The sequence below is a fragment of the Gallinula chloropus genome (assembly GCF_964237585.1).
Source record: "Gallinula chloropus genome assembly, chromosome: 1".
Taxonomy (NCBI): Eukaryota; Metazoa; Chordata; class Aves; order Gruiformes; family Rallidae; genus Gallinula; species Gallinula chloropus.
In genome coordinates this window covers 120,801,947-120,816,786 of record NC_140085.1, presented here as the reverse complement: position 1 = coordinate 120,816,786, position 14,840 = coordinate 120,801,947, and the positions used below count along the sequence as shown (strand labels likewise).

The following is a 14,840-nucleotide window of genomic DNA, read 5'->3' as shown; positions in this document are numbered from 1 at the left end:
AACCTGTGCCAGTGTCTCACAACCCTCACAGTAAAGAACTCCCTAGCATCTAATCTAAACCCACCCTGCTCTAGTTTAAAACCACTGCCCCTCGTCCTATCACCACCAGCCCTTGTAACTGGTCCCACTCCAGCTTTCCTGTAGGCCCCTTCCAGTACTGGAATGCCACTGTAAGCTCTTCCCTGAGCCTTCTCTTCTCCAGGCTGAACAACCCCCACCTTGCTCTGCCCTGGCTCCCCTCCCTCCCTACCCCTTCAAGCTGTGCTGCTGCTGGTTTGTCCCCACTTCTGCTGGAGGCAGGCAAGACCCCCACTGCTTGGCACATAATGCTGCAGTGTCTTATGTCATCTTTGCCCTCTGCCTCTACTGGCTTCCTACTTGTGTACCCGCAGCAATTCCCACAGGACCCTCCTGCTTCAGCAGTTCAGAGCCCTTGGAAGGGTCACCGTGTTTATTTATTTTTGCTTCATTTCCAAAGCATTCCTTCAGATGATGAGAAAAATATGGACACTTGTTTCTTCCATGAGGAAGCATAAAAGACAACCATCCGGGACACCCCCACGGGCCACCACCATCCAGCTTCGCTTTTCCCCTTGTCCACACACACTCCACTGCCGTTAGTTTGGGTTTTGAAGTGCAAGTTGAGCTCTTCTCACGCTGTTGAACAGGGCCTGGTAGGATGTTCCCAATTCCGCAGAGGAAAAAAGCCCATCTCTCTGCCGTGGGAGTGGTAACCAGCAACTGAAACGAAGGAGGTTGATTAAAATTGGCATTTCTGAAACTCCCGCAGCTGCCAGGCACCACGCTGCTGCTGCCAGGAAAGGGCAGCGTTTGTCAGAGATTATAGACCAGCTTCCATCCTGCTCCAGTGCCCTTTCTGGCAATCAGAACAATTTCCCTGTTTAAACATTAAACATCAAGCTTAAATATTAAACAGCCAGGCATCTTTCTTAAACCAATTTTGTAGCAGAATGGGACCGAGTTTGTCACCACTGACAGCTCTCCATGAGCTGCTGCCATAGCTGAAATCGTGAGGCTGAGGCATGGTGAAAAATACCTCCTTCTACCGGGGATGGAGCGGGCTCCTCAGCCTGGCTGTGGGGTGGGAAAGCCTTTGGGGACCTTTTCCGACCAGGGGTGCTTTGGCGCCGCAGTTTCTTGGAGGAAGAGCCCTGCCCTCCCTTGGCAGAGGGGGGAGATGCTGTGTCTAAGGTCCACCCTGAGTCCCTGGGCTCCAGGGTGGGAACTGCACTGCTTTGATACACCTGGGAAGTGGAAAGGCCTCAGGTGAAAAAGCTCCTGTTTCATGTGTGGAAATAACAATTAGAGCACTGGCAGAAGGAGCAGCAGAGGGGAAAGGGAGAAAAAAAATAGACCAGACCTCCATGCTAGCAGTGAAACAAGGAGCACCACAGAGCAGATAGGTCAATTGGCCCGAAACAAGCGAGTGGAGATGATGCACGTGAGAGAACCTGCCTCTTTTTTAATTAAAGCTGGTTTTGCTTACGACTACCAGAGTGGCTCTGCCCAAGCCCCTTGCAGCGTGCCACATAATCAGCCTTTCAGCACCTCTGAGAGCCACAGAAATGGGCACCGGGCATGGGGAAACACTCCTGCCAGCCTCATGCTTCCCACCAGCTGTCTGTCCCGCTCTCCTCAGCTGCAGCCCCTGTGCAGGGCGGCATGGCTGCCCCTCCCCAGCTGCCATCAGACAGGGTCCTCGATGCAGAATGGGTGCTGTGCCACCAGGACCTGCAGCTGCCTGAGAAGTCAGGGTCAGGCAGCATCCCTCCAGCCCCAGAATCCACTCTGGGCAAGCAAGGGGTGCAGCCTGCACTGGGGTCTCTTCAACAGTCGTGCACCAGCAAGATCTCCCAGTCCACATTTGATCCGGCCCCTGGCTTCACGCTTTCCCCCTGGATCAAACATACCCCAACCAGGGGCACAACAAGTGTTAGTCTGTGTGAATAGAAGTGCCACCCAGGGGATGTGCCACTGCCACACGCTCTGATGGGCCATGGAGTGCAGGCTTACAGCCAGTCGCTTCCCACGCCCCCTTGCCCAGACCCTGCTGCCTGGTAGTAGTGGCTTCACTTGCCAGAGACCAGGCAGGAATGAGCTGGAGGCTGGTGTTATGTTCTCTGCACGGGCTCTGGCTCTCAATTCCTGACAGCAGCATCAAGAAACAGAGAAACAGGTACCTCCAGAGAGCCCTGTTCTGTGGGCACGTGATTATAGCTGGCTCTTTCCCTTTTGGGCTGTTTCTCTTCCAGGGGGCTGTTGAAACAATTTTTGCTTTGCAAGTGACCTCTGCAACAGCTGCTTTCCACACAGGAGGGGAAAGCAAACTCCATTTTGGTGAGAATCCAGAAGGGAAAATTAAATGTGCTCTTTGCTAGTCAACTGTAACTTGTTTTCTCGCTCAGCTCCTGCACTTGGCAATCAATGCTTGGGGCTCCAGTTGCAGTTTCTGTTCTGCTCCTTATTTGCTGCATGTGGCTTCCTGGTTTCTGTTCTGTGTGTCTCAGTCTCTCTGCGTTTGGCTGGGGGTTTTATTTGTTTGGTTGATTTTGTTGGGTTTTGGGGTTGGTTTTTTTTGACTCTTCTTACATACTAGGCACAGAATAACCCAGGACACAAAGGAGGAGCAGGGAGAAGTTTCCAGAGTGCATTACTTAGGAGAGGAGATGAAAGCTTTAGGAGGGCAGCACTGGCCACCACAATCATAGAATCCTCTAGGTTGGAAGATCATCAAGTCCAACCAGAGGTCAGCAGTGCCTCCAAGCTGCCCACCTCCTCTTCCAGTGGTCCCTGGAGATGTGATGTCTCCAGCCTACAGCCATGAACAGATCAAAGAGGGCTGTGGGTTGGTGCTAGCTGTGACCCACCTTAAGGTGGGTTTGGAAACAACGCACAGGGTGTAATTACCGCTTGTGCTGGGACTTGGACTTCCACTCGGAAGCGCCTTGGAGTACAACCTGAGCACCGTCATCTTCATCCAAACATTGGTTACATCCAGGATGTCCGGCCAGATTACAAAGAGCAGCGCCTAGCATTTGGGGGGGGGGGGGGGGGGGGGATGGGGGAAGGGAGCGAGGGTGGGGAGGAGACTAGCGACCGCAGCCACCAGCTGCAGACAGCTGTGCCCAAGCGTGGCCGGCCGCCTCCTGCGGCACAGCAGCCACCCGCGGCAGAAAGGAAGGCTGCCACCGTCTGGCTACACAGCGGCAGCTTTGTCACCTCCCAGGCAAAACCGAGAGCTTAACGCTTTGATTTGCAGAAAGGTCTCGGTGGGTACTTTCTGCACTGGTACTTGCCGTTCCTGCTGGATAACCCAAAACAGCAAACTCTGGAATGGAAACGTGTGAAAGGAAAGGGATGGATGTCCCCAGCTTCAAGCCCCGGTTCTAACTCCCCTCCGAGCTCTGGTACACCACGTTGGAGGAAGCAGAGAAAGGCAGGCTCCATCCCTGTCGTGTCCTAAAAGCAAGGTCGCTGCTACCCAGTGTGCAATACACTGGTACACACACAGCAGAGACATTTGATTTATTCCACACCTGCACAGAGATGGGTGTGAGGTGGTAATTCCACACGGCCAGTCCACTGCACGCAGAATCTACAACCTACTTACCTTGTTATGGGATTAGAAGTACCTGCCAAAATTGACACTAATTGGTTCGGAGTTACCACATCACCCACTATTGGTGAAGCATATTTAAAATAGCACCATGCTTCTTGAAGGTGTGTGTGTGGGGAATCATTTGCATAGCCCTTTAACTGGGTGGGTGGTGGTGATTTCCCCCTCCCACCTTTACCTTTCCCCCAGCATCAGGCCCCTGTGGCAGTGCCCCAACTCTGGCACCTGGGGGCTGGACCTCTCCTCCTTATCAGCTGTTCAGCTCTTCTCCAAGGACACCTTTTTGCCAAACATGCTTTGTATCAGTCCTTCACCCTTCTTCAAAAGCAGAGTTGTTAGTGAATCCAGTCAGTACGTTTAACCTGAGCTACACAGTGTCTGAGCACTGACCCAAACACACTTCTGTCCTTGTGAAAATGCTGCTTCAGGTATCACCCACAGCCTCTGCTTCTGAGTGCTACCCACTGCCCGGCAGAAACCAGGGTGACAAACCAGCTGCTGTGCCACTATTCTGCCAGCACCACAAGACTCCCTCTCAAGTCTTAGGACTTAAGTCTCGAGCTTAAGTCTTTTCTGCTGCTTAGCAGCACGGAGGAGCTGGGAGAAAAATGTGAGCACAGAGCCTAAACACACCTGAACACTCCCCTCCCCTGAGAAGGGGGGTTCTTCAGGAGCAGTTTGCTTTCTGAATATAGATAGAGGTGTTGCTCAAACGGGCAACCTCGGAGAACGCGCTCTGGCCAAACTCCAGCAGCTCCTAAAGCAGTGATAGGGAAATGGCACAGCTTCTAATTTAGTTTAATATTCTCGTTCCATTTGGGACTGAACTGGCAAGTGGAGGCTGGAGTAACATCTCCCCTTGATTTTGATTAAGTGCAAGCATGCATTTCAATTGTTTAGGATAATGACGGCCCAGCCCGATGGGACATCTCGCTGCCTCAGACCTGGAATAGAAGTTTCCACATCTGAAATGATAATGTAATTTCTGCTAAACGCAACACTGCTGTGCAGAGTGTTTTCTTACCACTTGGAGCATATGCAAAGTGGGAGCGAGCAGCCTGAGAGCTGACAGAGGTGCCTCGGTGCATTATTAATGTGCTTCCCCTTCTCCCACCCCTCCCCAGCCAAGCACTAGAGCGCGTTTGAGTGCAGGAGGCGGCAGCACAGGAGCGAACCAAGACGTTTGACAAACTCTGTCAGCCAAAGGCGGGTGTTTCTGCTGGGTGCTGCTTCCTCGGGCGGTTCTTCCACAGGTCTCCTCTGCGACAGGGAGACGGCGCTCAATGGGACCCTCCCCGGAAGGTACCGCTGGGGTTCGATGACTTTATGCCCTTATCCAGGTGAGTAGATCGGTACAATTGCATCAGGTAAAAGTGAAAAACAACCCTCAGGTCTCATGCTAGAAGTGAGTTTTGCATGACTTTTGTGAAACAATCTGCAAATACGTCCTATCCTCTCCTGTGACAAGTGGGATTTCTAACTGGTTTCTCAGGAAATCGTGTCAGTATCTTCTACAGGTGTTACGCACACTGAAACCTTCATAAACAGACAAATAAACCACAATTAATAATATCATTCCAGTACCTCCTCAGGTTACATCTGAACAAAGAGTTAAAGAGGCAGCTCTTATCTGACCCAAGACAGGGATGCTGGAGTGGCAAGTGCTCGTGATGGGCTTTGAGGGCCTGTGTGGTGCGCTGCTGGCTCCAGCACACCGCGTTGGGGACGGCTGCTTTACAGAGCGTACTGAGGATGAGGGGAGGACTTTGCCTTTAACAGTATTTGTTCTCCTTTACAGCTGGTAAGTAGTGTTTGAGGTGAAGCCCATACAAAGAGCACTGCATGCTTTTGACACGTTTTTCACATGGATGGTTATGCTCTTTCCAGCATTCAGACCACGTTTTGAGAGACACGGGCCCCTTCCCAAGGCCGAATTTGTTCTTCAGCTGGGTTCTCTCTCTAGTGCTGACACTGAGCTGCAGGATAACATTAAACCAGTGATTACTGTCTCTCTTTTCTTCCAAGGGCTTTACAGCACTTGTGGGTACCAGGTCTGCTCCTGCCCCTTGTCAGTTACAGCCACCCACCCTTGACTCTCATGAACCGCTGTGCAACATGTGCTGGCCCAAACGTGTTCTGGTAGACAAGGTGCTATGAGCGAGGCGTCTCCATGATGCTGATGCTCCAAATCCACCCACAGCAACAAAATCCAATCTTTAAGGGTAAGACAGTTAGCCATCTATCTGTTAGGAGCTATTGCCAAATGTGATTTTGGGTTTGGGGTAGGGTTTTTTTGGGGGGTTAGGGGTTTTATTTGCTTTTTGGGTTTTTTTGTGGGGATTTTTTTGGTTTTTTTTTTTTTTTTTAATCTTTCTGTCCTTCTTTACAGAGCTTTCTGAACTAAGAAAAACTGAAGACACCTCACTGGCTTTGCTATGAAATGCAGAATGTTGTGTTACTAAGCAATACTTGCTATCCCAACCCAGTCAAAAGGGGCTTCCAGAAAACAAAAGCCTCAAGCAGTGAACGTGACACGACAATATTTATTGATTCTAATTAAGGTTAAAAAAAGTTCACAGCTGTCAGATAAAAATATCTGCAGAGCCTATTGAAAAGGGAACTTAAGAAGGAAGCCAAGGGAGACAGTCACCACAGAGGCACTTGAGAAAATGCTACAGTTATAAAAGGCACAAATTCATCACACACACACACACACACAGAGCATATATATTCCTGCAACGTGAAGTCACTCTTTTTTCCCCAAAACACAGAGGCAGGCATCACTGAACACTGACCTGTACGTGACCACGGGAGACACGCTACCAGCAGCAGCTCTGGCAGCGCCTGAACAATTTCACTGCTGGGACACTTCGAAGGCGAGGCTGCTCCGGCCATCTTGGTTTCACCTCTACTGACAAACAGGTTCTGCAGTCAAGGTGGTCTTAAGATGGTGGCCATGACAGGAGGAATGTCAGTCCATTTCAACACAGGCCGGGTCTGCTTGTGAGCATTTGTAGTCCGTGATTCCAGTGGGTTTGCGTCTTGCCCGAGAGCGGCGTCAGGTCTGTTGTCATTTAATCCTGGCTCCTTTTTGCATCCAAGTGCTTTTGGAGGACATAGGATTCCTTCTTTCATGGCTGGAAAAAACCCACAACCTAAAGCCACAAACTTAAAATGTCTGCACGTCCGTAGAGGCTACGTCAGTCCCACTGAGGGCACAGGAGGATGATATTAATGGAAGTCCCAAGCTTCTCCTCCAGGCCTTGGGGTTCCAGTGACGGACAACGCTTAGGCATATGCTTAATTGTGATTAACAACTTGGTTTATTGATGGCAAATGTGCTATTTGGAATCAAGATCTGTACTGGGAAGAAAAATGCACTACTTAAAGGAAGGACCAAGGGCTGCCTCACATTGCTCACCTCCCTGCTATTGCCGGGCAGTGTATACAATCAGCTGTCAGGAACTTCGGCTAACAGAGATTTTCATGCCACAACCCAACATCCTCTGCAACATTCAGTTGCTATCAGAACAGCATACGGGCAAGTAAACCTTTTTGTTTGTTTGTTTGTTTTTGGCAGACCCTGAAGAGCCTTAGGAAATATGCACAGTAACACAAATCAGTTCATAGGAAACAAATACAGTTATTTTCATGGTTGTTCCTATTTATTTATTTATTCCATTTTACAAAGCAAGTAAATCACTCTAACTTTCATGACAGCAGATTTCTCATCAGACAAGTAATAAATTAAGAACAGAGCACGACTGGTTACCCATTAAACCAGACTTCATTCCTATCTCTGAAAGGCTGGCACAAAGGAATTGTAAAAACATGAGGCAGTGCTGACAGTTCCCTTTACCCATGGGAAAGCAACCTGATTCTCTACCTACATTTGCCAATTTTCTCACCACACTGGCATCCACATACACAAAGTGCCACACGGTCCTTGTACAGGGAAGATGTCGAGAAAAAAATCAGCAAAAAAAGAAAAAATTAAAATCAAATAAAGATCAGCAGCAACTCCTTCTGTCTAATCCCACAGTGGTGACGAGCTCCACAGCACGAGCGTAGCAAGACAGGGCTGTAGAGACAAAGAGAGTGTTGCTAATGGCTTCAAAGTCTGGAAGGAAGAAGACAGAGACTTCCGAGTGCTAATACAGACGTGGCCATTCAGACCGCCCAGCTTCATCAGATTTGGCTAGAAATCTCAGGGGATCCAAATTTAACTTGAGGTTTTAAGTCAGGCCTAACTTCTAGTTGTGGCAGAATAACATGAGAAAGGCTTGGGGTTGGTTTTTTTCCATTTTTGTTTCATTTTGAAACTAGAGTACAAGGACAGCGTTATATATGCCTTTTCTTTTTTATTATTATTTTTTAATTTCAAATTAACCAATCTCAGGAAAAGCTTCAGTTATGACTCAGTTCGGTTCTAAAGACATCTAACTTCTGTTTTTCCTTGGATTTTCTGCCCCTGTGGCACAGAACATTTTCTTGTTAGACTGTGAAAAACCTATGACAAGATGCAGGACCAAGGAAGAGAGGAAAACATTTTGGATGTGAATGAAGCCGATTTATCCCTAGTGTCATGGACCTGCTCCCCTTCAGGGACCTACAGAGTATTTCTAGGGCAGAATCAGGACTTCAATTCCAAACAGTTTTGGCGGAGCAGTCACCTGCAAATGCAGCAGTTCTTTATACGTTAAGTATGTATTCACTGTCTAGCTCTTAGAGGGACACACCTCTTAAAAAGTCTTCCCAAATTTAGGTTCCTGTGTTTATTTCTGGCCTGAGACTTGTCTGTGGTGCAAAAGCTCTGAACTTAACACAGTTCCCATTCAGCTTTCGCTTCCTCATTCGTGTAGTAAATAAATCACACAGAGAGAAAGCCTGGAAGGAGCGCTCGGCGGTGGGCAAATGTCCCGGCCAATTAGTGCTCCGCGATACGATGAGGGAAGCCATATGTGCACCGCCGCGCTGATCTTCTGACTTAAAGATCTGTACGTCTGGAAAGTTCCCCCATGCATTTTAAAAGGCTGTTATGAGGATATTCGTTTGTCATAAAATCCAAGCTGCTGCCACAGGAAGGTTTTTAACTGGCACATCAAGTTAAAAGGAATGGAACCGAAGGGCCGCAAATCGACGCCCGTCTCACAAACACTACAGCTCTGTAAGTGATTCAAGTAGATTTCCATGGGACTATTTGGAGAGGGAAGTGATGCTCTGCACGAGCAAGATCAGATGGTAGCCCCAAAAATCTGCTGGAGACTGGTGGTGCGGTTCTACCGTCTGCTCACGGCAGTTGCTGAGTATATTCTTGTTATACTTCCCTCCATGGCTTTTACTGCAGTACAGTTTTTCACATATAAATCAACACTGGTTGAAGGGAGAAGTGTGGCAAACGGGCTCAGGAAAACTCCAGATATACAGCTTTTCTCAAACTTCATGTGCAGCAAACCCTGTTGCCTGTTCTACCCATGGCTCCCTCTTTTGTGTAAGGCAGATGCAAAACAGCAGATACACCTGGAACTGGGTACCACAACGCTGTCAGGCAGGCACCTCGGGTTTGATTTTTTATTTTATTTTATTTTATTTTGTTTTGTTTTGTTTTGTTTCATTTAGTTTCAATTCATTTTATTTAATTTTATTTTATTCCTTTACACTGTTTGAAAGGTACCAAGCTAGGGAGGGCAGAAGCACTTGCATGTGACTATCCTACCCATGGTTCTCTCTGATCTCTCTAGCAGTTAGCAGAAGTGCTGGTCACAGCTATATGGATGTTCAGAGAGACAGAAGCTCTCAATCATCTTAGCTGTGTTCAACATAAAGCGAGTGTTGGGGCCGGGGGCAGATAAAGTTTGGCATGTTTTCTACACTAACACATTTTCAAGCCCACTACACCCTACCAGGCCAAAGACAGCCTCAAGGTTGTCCACAATATAAACTTAGGTAGATGACAGAAAGGAAGCAGGTAAGAAAATAATATAGAAGAGTTTATATGGATGGCTTGAAAACTTCCTGGGGTAAGCAGAGGCTAATTTGTCCTCTCACCATCTTAGAATTATTTCGGTTGGAAAAGACCCTTAAGATCACCGCACAGCCAATGCTGCCAAGTCCAACCACTAAGCCATGTCCCTGTGTGCACATCTTTTAAATAGCTCCAGGGATGGTGATTCAACCACCTCCCTGGGCAGCCTGTTCCAGCAATTGACAACCCTTTTGGTGAAGATATTTTTCCTGACATCCAATCTAAACCTCCCCTGACACAACTTGAGGCCATTTCCTCTTGTCCTGTCGCTCATTACTAGGGAGAGGAGACTGACATCCACCTGACTAATACCCCCATTTGGGTAGCTGTAGAGAGCCATAAGGTCTTACAGCAATTTAGGGAGCTAAAAGGGGACCTGTGAGGCAGAGATGTTCAGACAAGGTGAAAAGGCTTGAAGGGCTGTGTCTGTACCACCACACTAGCACGGGTCTCCCCGTTCATCATTAGGCCCGAGAGCCTGACCAGCCATGCTGCTGCACACACCTTTTTTAGTCCAGAGCCCACCAGTTTTCTAGGCAGAGGAGATCTGATCTTACACAGGGATGGACTTGATTTGACACAGGACCTCTGCTGTTCCAGGCAGTGTGCACACAGCTGGGGAGCCCTGAGCTCCAGTTCGTTGCCAAAGGCAGAAAAACCTTGCTCCTCGCTCACTGTAGGGCAGATAATGCCACTGGAAACGCTAACAACCTACGGCCACACTTGCATAGTTCAGATGGATAAATTAGGCCTGATGTCCTTTAGGTTGATCCTCAACAGCAATTAGCATAAAGTGGTTAATTATTCTTTAAGCTATGGATTTCTATTCCCAGTCTACTACACAGAAAGGCAGAAAACCTTTGTTAATGACTAGAAATGGAAGTGCCTGTGAAGACCTGGAGTTCCGGGTCTGGTTCAGCTCTAAGTGGAACAACTGGAACAAGCTTTTTAACAGGTATTTTGTCATTTCTGCTCCGAGATCTGGATAAAAACCTCAAGGTGATAACACTTGGCAGGGTATCCTAAAAATTCAACAACAAAGTCACTGCTAGAAACAGGCCTGGATTCATGGGGTTCTTTATGAATATGGATTCCATTCCTTTATCCCTCCCCTCTAGCCTCTAATCTCTAGTGTTTTCTCCTCTTCCCCAGTCCTGACCTGATTTTGAAGACAGGGAAGTACACACCAAAAAGACCTGTGAAAAAAAGAAAGCCGCTCAAGGGTGAGGCTTTGCATTGGCACCTTTCTCAGTTTCGAACCAGAAGTCCCTTTTTGTAGGCAAATAATCCTGCTGCAGCCACAGAAGTGAAGAAAGTGGAAAATCCAATCAGCTTTAGCAGTCCTGGCACAGATGGCAAGTTCCTCTCCCAGAAGGTTGTAGTGATGGGCAAGGCTGGAACATCCTGTGGGGAGAGCATCTATTTTCAACATAACATCTCCACTGAGAGAGGCAGGATGTAAATCAAGAGGTTCTGGCAGCAGAAACAGAACTGTGTTGAAGCAGTTCACGTGAAGAAGTACAGTGTACCAAAATTTTCTGCTCAGTTAAAGGGAAGAGGAAGAGACAGATGGGAAGGATTCATAGACTAGTTAAAATATGCAGATCTTTCCAATCCCCTGTTACAGAGATGTCAGAGAGGGGCCTTTTCTGAATTTCTATCACATTCCTGTTTAGGGAAGGGCAGTTTCAGTGAGTAAGGAAAAGTTTATCATGGCTTTGGTTTAGTGAATTTAAATAAAAGCAGCCAACAGAATTTTCTCTCATGAGCAAAACAGCAAGAGAAAAGTTCATTTAATCTACAGAAAGACTTACAATTGATTCAGGTTCTGGCTTCCAAATTTCACTGTCTGGGATTTTCCTCATAGCAAACAGTATCTGGAAACAAATAACATTTTTTAGTAAGAACAATTGAAAGGGAACAAGGGCTGCCTTAAATTTTGTTTTAAAATGGCACAATTAAGATAACTATTGAGCACACAAACCCCTGTGCATTCAAATTGTGCAACTCTCTTCTGATGTTTAGTGTAGCAACAGTAACAGAAAAGCCTCCCTATGCTTAGCTGGTCCACGTGAGACAGAACTTGAGTAGCCCTCAAGTAGCCCCCCTATTCATACAGGGGAGCACGAATATGACTAGGAGTTAAGTATACACTCATGGCAAAGTGAAGTGTACATGAACTGGCCACCACAGGGGCAACTGATGCAGCCTCTATTAGCCTGGTTGAAAATTTTACTGTGATGTAGAAAGAGGGACAGAATCCTGTGAGTGACAGACCACCACTTTCAGCCAGAGAAAAGCAAGACTAAAAATAAAACCTTCACAATGGAAATATAACTATTCAAAGTATCAAAGTACCAAAGATGAGTAGGATAGTGAAGATTATCTGAAATGATAGTCATGTGAAGTCACAGAGATTAACTTTTTCTACTGTACAATAAAATGGAGATGGCAATATTAACATTTTTCCTATGCCAGGCACTTACAGATGTAACACGTTTTGCTGCCTTTTACGATGGGCTAGACAAGATTCATGGGCCCCACCAGCTTTTCAATACCAGAGAGTGAGAAGCACTCTTGAACTAGATTTTAAACATATTTTCCTTTCACAAGTAAATGAGGAAAGGAAAACAGAATTTTGTACCAGTCAAGCTCACTTGCCAGCTTCTCTGCCGAGGCCTGTGGACGTTCTGCTCTAATGCCCTTGAGGATGTCATGAAGTACTACCTCTGGAGGCTTCCAGGAACAGGCAGGACAAATGTGTCAGTTTAAGGACAGTTGATCCCTGTCATTTGGGGCATGGGTATGGACTAGATAAACTCTACAGATCCCTTCCAGACCAGTTGCTGTTCTATGACTCTAGTTCTTAGCCACAAGGTTCCCTTCACCTCACAAATCAAAGATGAAATTTCTTTGGCTGCTCCAGAAACTGTAGTACTCCTGAAAATATTTGAGGAATTGACATTTTCTCAGAAGCAAAACATTAAAGTCTGTGTTTAATGACTTCATGTAAGGCTGTCTCGATGGCATATCACTGTGTCAGTGGTATTGTTGGGAGCAGTTGAGGAAGGGACTGGCTTGCTCTGCAGAGCTGCAGACCAGAGCTGTTGCCGATGATGATAACAGCCATGACCTCTCAGTACGATAACCAACAAAGTGCCATGTGGAGCAAAAAATGACTAGGTGAGAATTTGAGATTTTTGTTAAAGGATCTCATTCCTGGAAACTGAGAAGAGTTTGAAGAATCAGAGCCTTTCTTAAGCATTCCAAATCTAAGTGCAAAACCTTCATCCTTTTTGAAGCAGGGATTTGCATCAAGATTTCTGAACACCTGAAGCTGTGAACACTCAATTCCCATTTCACCTCCAATAGAAAGATCTTTAATTTTCCTCAGGATATTTGACAGTGCCCCCTGTTTTGAGCTTACATTCATACCTCTCTGGCTGCTCTCTCCCCAGCCTGCACAGCCCCCTCCATGTATCCACTCCACTCTGTGGCTGTCTCTGTGCCAGCAAAGTAGATCCTGCCAACGGGCTGCCGAATGATCCTGAAGGGGAACAAGCAGTAAGTCACATCAGCCGTGTCAGGAAAGATGACCAAAACCCTTGGGTGAATATCAGAACAAAAGTGCTATAAATAGCAGCAAGCATTTCAAGACAGTAACTCTGGGTGAGTTGAGCTGGAGGGGGAGCCTGTGCTGCATTTTGATCCTTACAGCAAACACACCAGCATATGTATTTTCTCATCCTTTACACTGCAACTCTTGCAATGGTGTTTATGGTTGTGAATACAGCGTGAAGGACATGAGGTGTGAATGTCACAGAATTACAAGGTTGGAAAGTCCAACCATTCCTGTCCTGTGCTAAACCATATCCCTAAGTACCTGATCTACCCCTTTTTTAAACACATCCAGGGATGGTGACTCAGCCCCCTCCCTGGGCAGCCTGTTCCAGGTCCTGACAACTCTTTCAGTAAAAAAATTTTTCCTAACATCTGATCTGAACCTGGTATATATAAATAATCTGACTATAGTGTGAAGGACATGGTGTGAAGGACAATGAGCTTGAGACAAGGCTTATTCTATGCCACGATTCTATCCAGTGTCAGAAACACCAACGCTGGGTGGTACTGGCACAGTGTGGCGTTCAGAAGTACATCCCCATGACATCTACAGTAATAAGCAACAACACCCAAAACAAAACCGACTGTGTCTCTGCCTGAATTTGCAATAATTATCATTTAAAATGACTCAATGACTTTAAAAACTAAGCCCTTCACATGCTTTCAATTACAACTGCTTTACTGCTCTAAGTTCTTCTTAAATTGTGAAAACTTACACTTCAGAAGTAGGACTGTGCCACCACATTAAAACCTATACATATGAATCCAACAACCAGTCTGGCCAGCAAGTCTCTTTCTTTTTGATAGTCTTATTTTCATGCAAAAAACTTAGGTGGGAAAAGACTGATTACTGTATTAAGCCTGGACTGCTAAAAGGAAAGGAACAATCCAAAGAGATCACTCATTACTGTCAGTGCTGGCAGGAATTAATGCTCTGCCAGCATTCATTAAAAAACCCAGATAGAGATGTGCCAGAAATGGTAACACCATCAAACACCCAACACCGGGTTTGTAAACAGATTGTGAAAACTTCCCAACTCCCTTTCAAGAACCTTGTCAGCTGCATTCACCGAATAATAAAAGTGAATAAACCCCCCCAATGATACTGTACTCATCCATCATAACCTTCCACTTGTCTCAGTTGGGCTTTATAGTATCTGTTTAAAATACTCCCTGGTGATCTTAAAGGTATAAAGCGAACAGTGACAGAGGATTTATGACCCTTCCTGAGGATATTTATTAACTTGGTCTTATCTTACTACTCCGAAGCCCACTATAAATAGACACCGTACCTTCCATACTGAGTCATTATGCCTGGTGGGAAGTAGGCTGTGTAGCAGCCCCCGGAATACTGCTCCTCACACCAGTTCTTCTCTTCATAGTGCACTGGCTGTAAAACAGAGATTAATTCACTCAAGGCAGGGACAAAGTCGCAAGGAAGCTGATAAAAGAAGTGAGGAGACAGCAAAGAATAGCTTATGGTTTGTTGCATGTCACCATCTGACAAGACAAGCACGTTTAACAAGTCTCTCCATGCAGCATGGATGCGACACAATA

The 14,840-nt window shown here is 46.6% G+C and overlaps 1 protein-coding gene across 2 annotated transcripts in view; it reads right to left on the bottom strand.

The window, feature by feature from the left end:
- Positions 1–6,160: 6,160 nt before the first annotated feature.
- LOC311194820 (amine oxidase [flavin-containing] B-like) overlaps positions 6,161–14,840 on the bottom strand; it is a 58,294-nt gene continuing 49,614 nt past the window's right edge. Inside the window, exons 12-16 of one of the 2 annotated variants that reach the window (XR_014617463.1) lie at positions 14,576–14,673; positions 13,098–13,209; positions 11,477–11,539; positions 10,822–11,066; positions 6,161–7,718 (exon numbers count right to left, since the gene is read on the bottom strand). Coding sequence is in view for 1 of the 2 variants with exons in the window: in XM_084268037.1 (XP_084124163.1) it covers positions 10,911–11,066; positions 11,477–11,539; positions 13,098–13,209; positions 14,576–14,673 (429 nt within the window). In the remaining variant the exon portion in view is untranslated. The remainder of the gene's footprint in view (positions 7,719–10,821; positions 11,067–11,476; positions 11,540–13,097; positions 13,210–14,575; positions 14,674–14,840) is intronic. The other variant, XM_084268037.1, reaches the window with a different exon arrangement.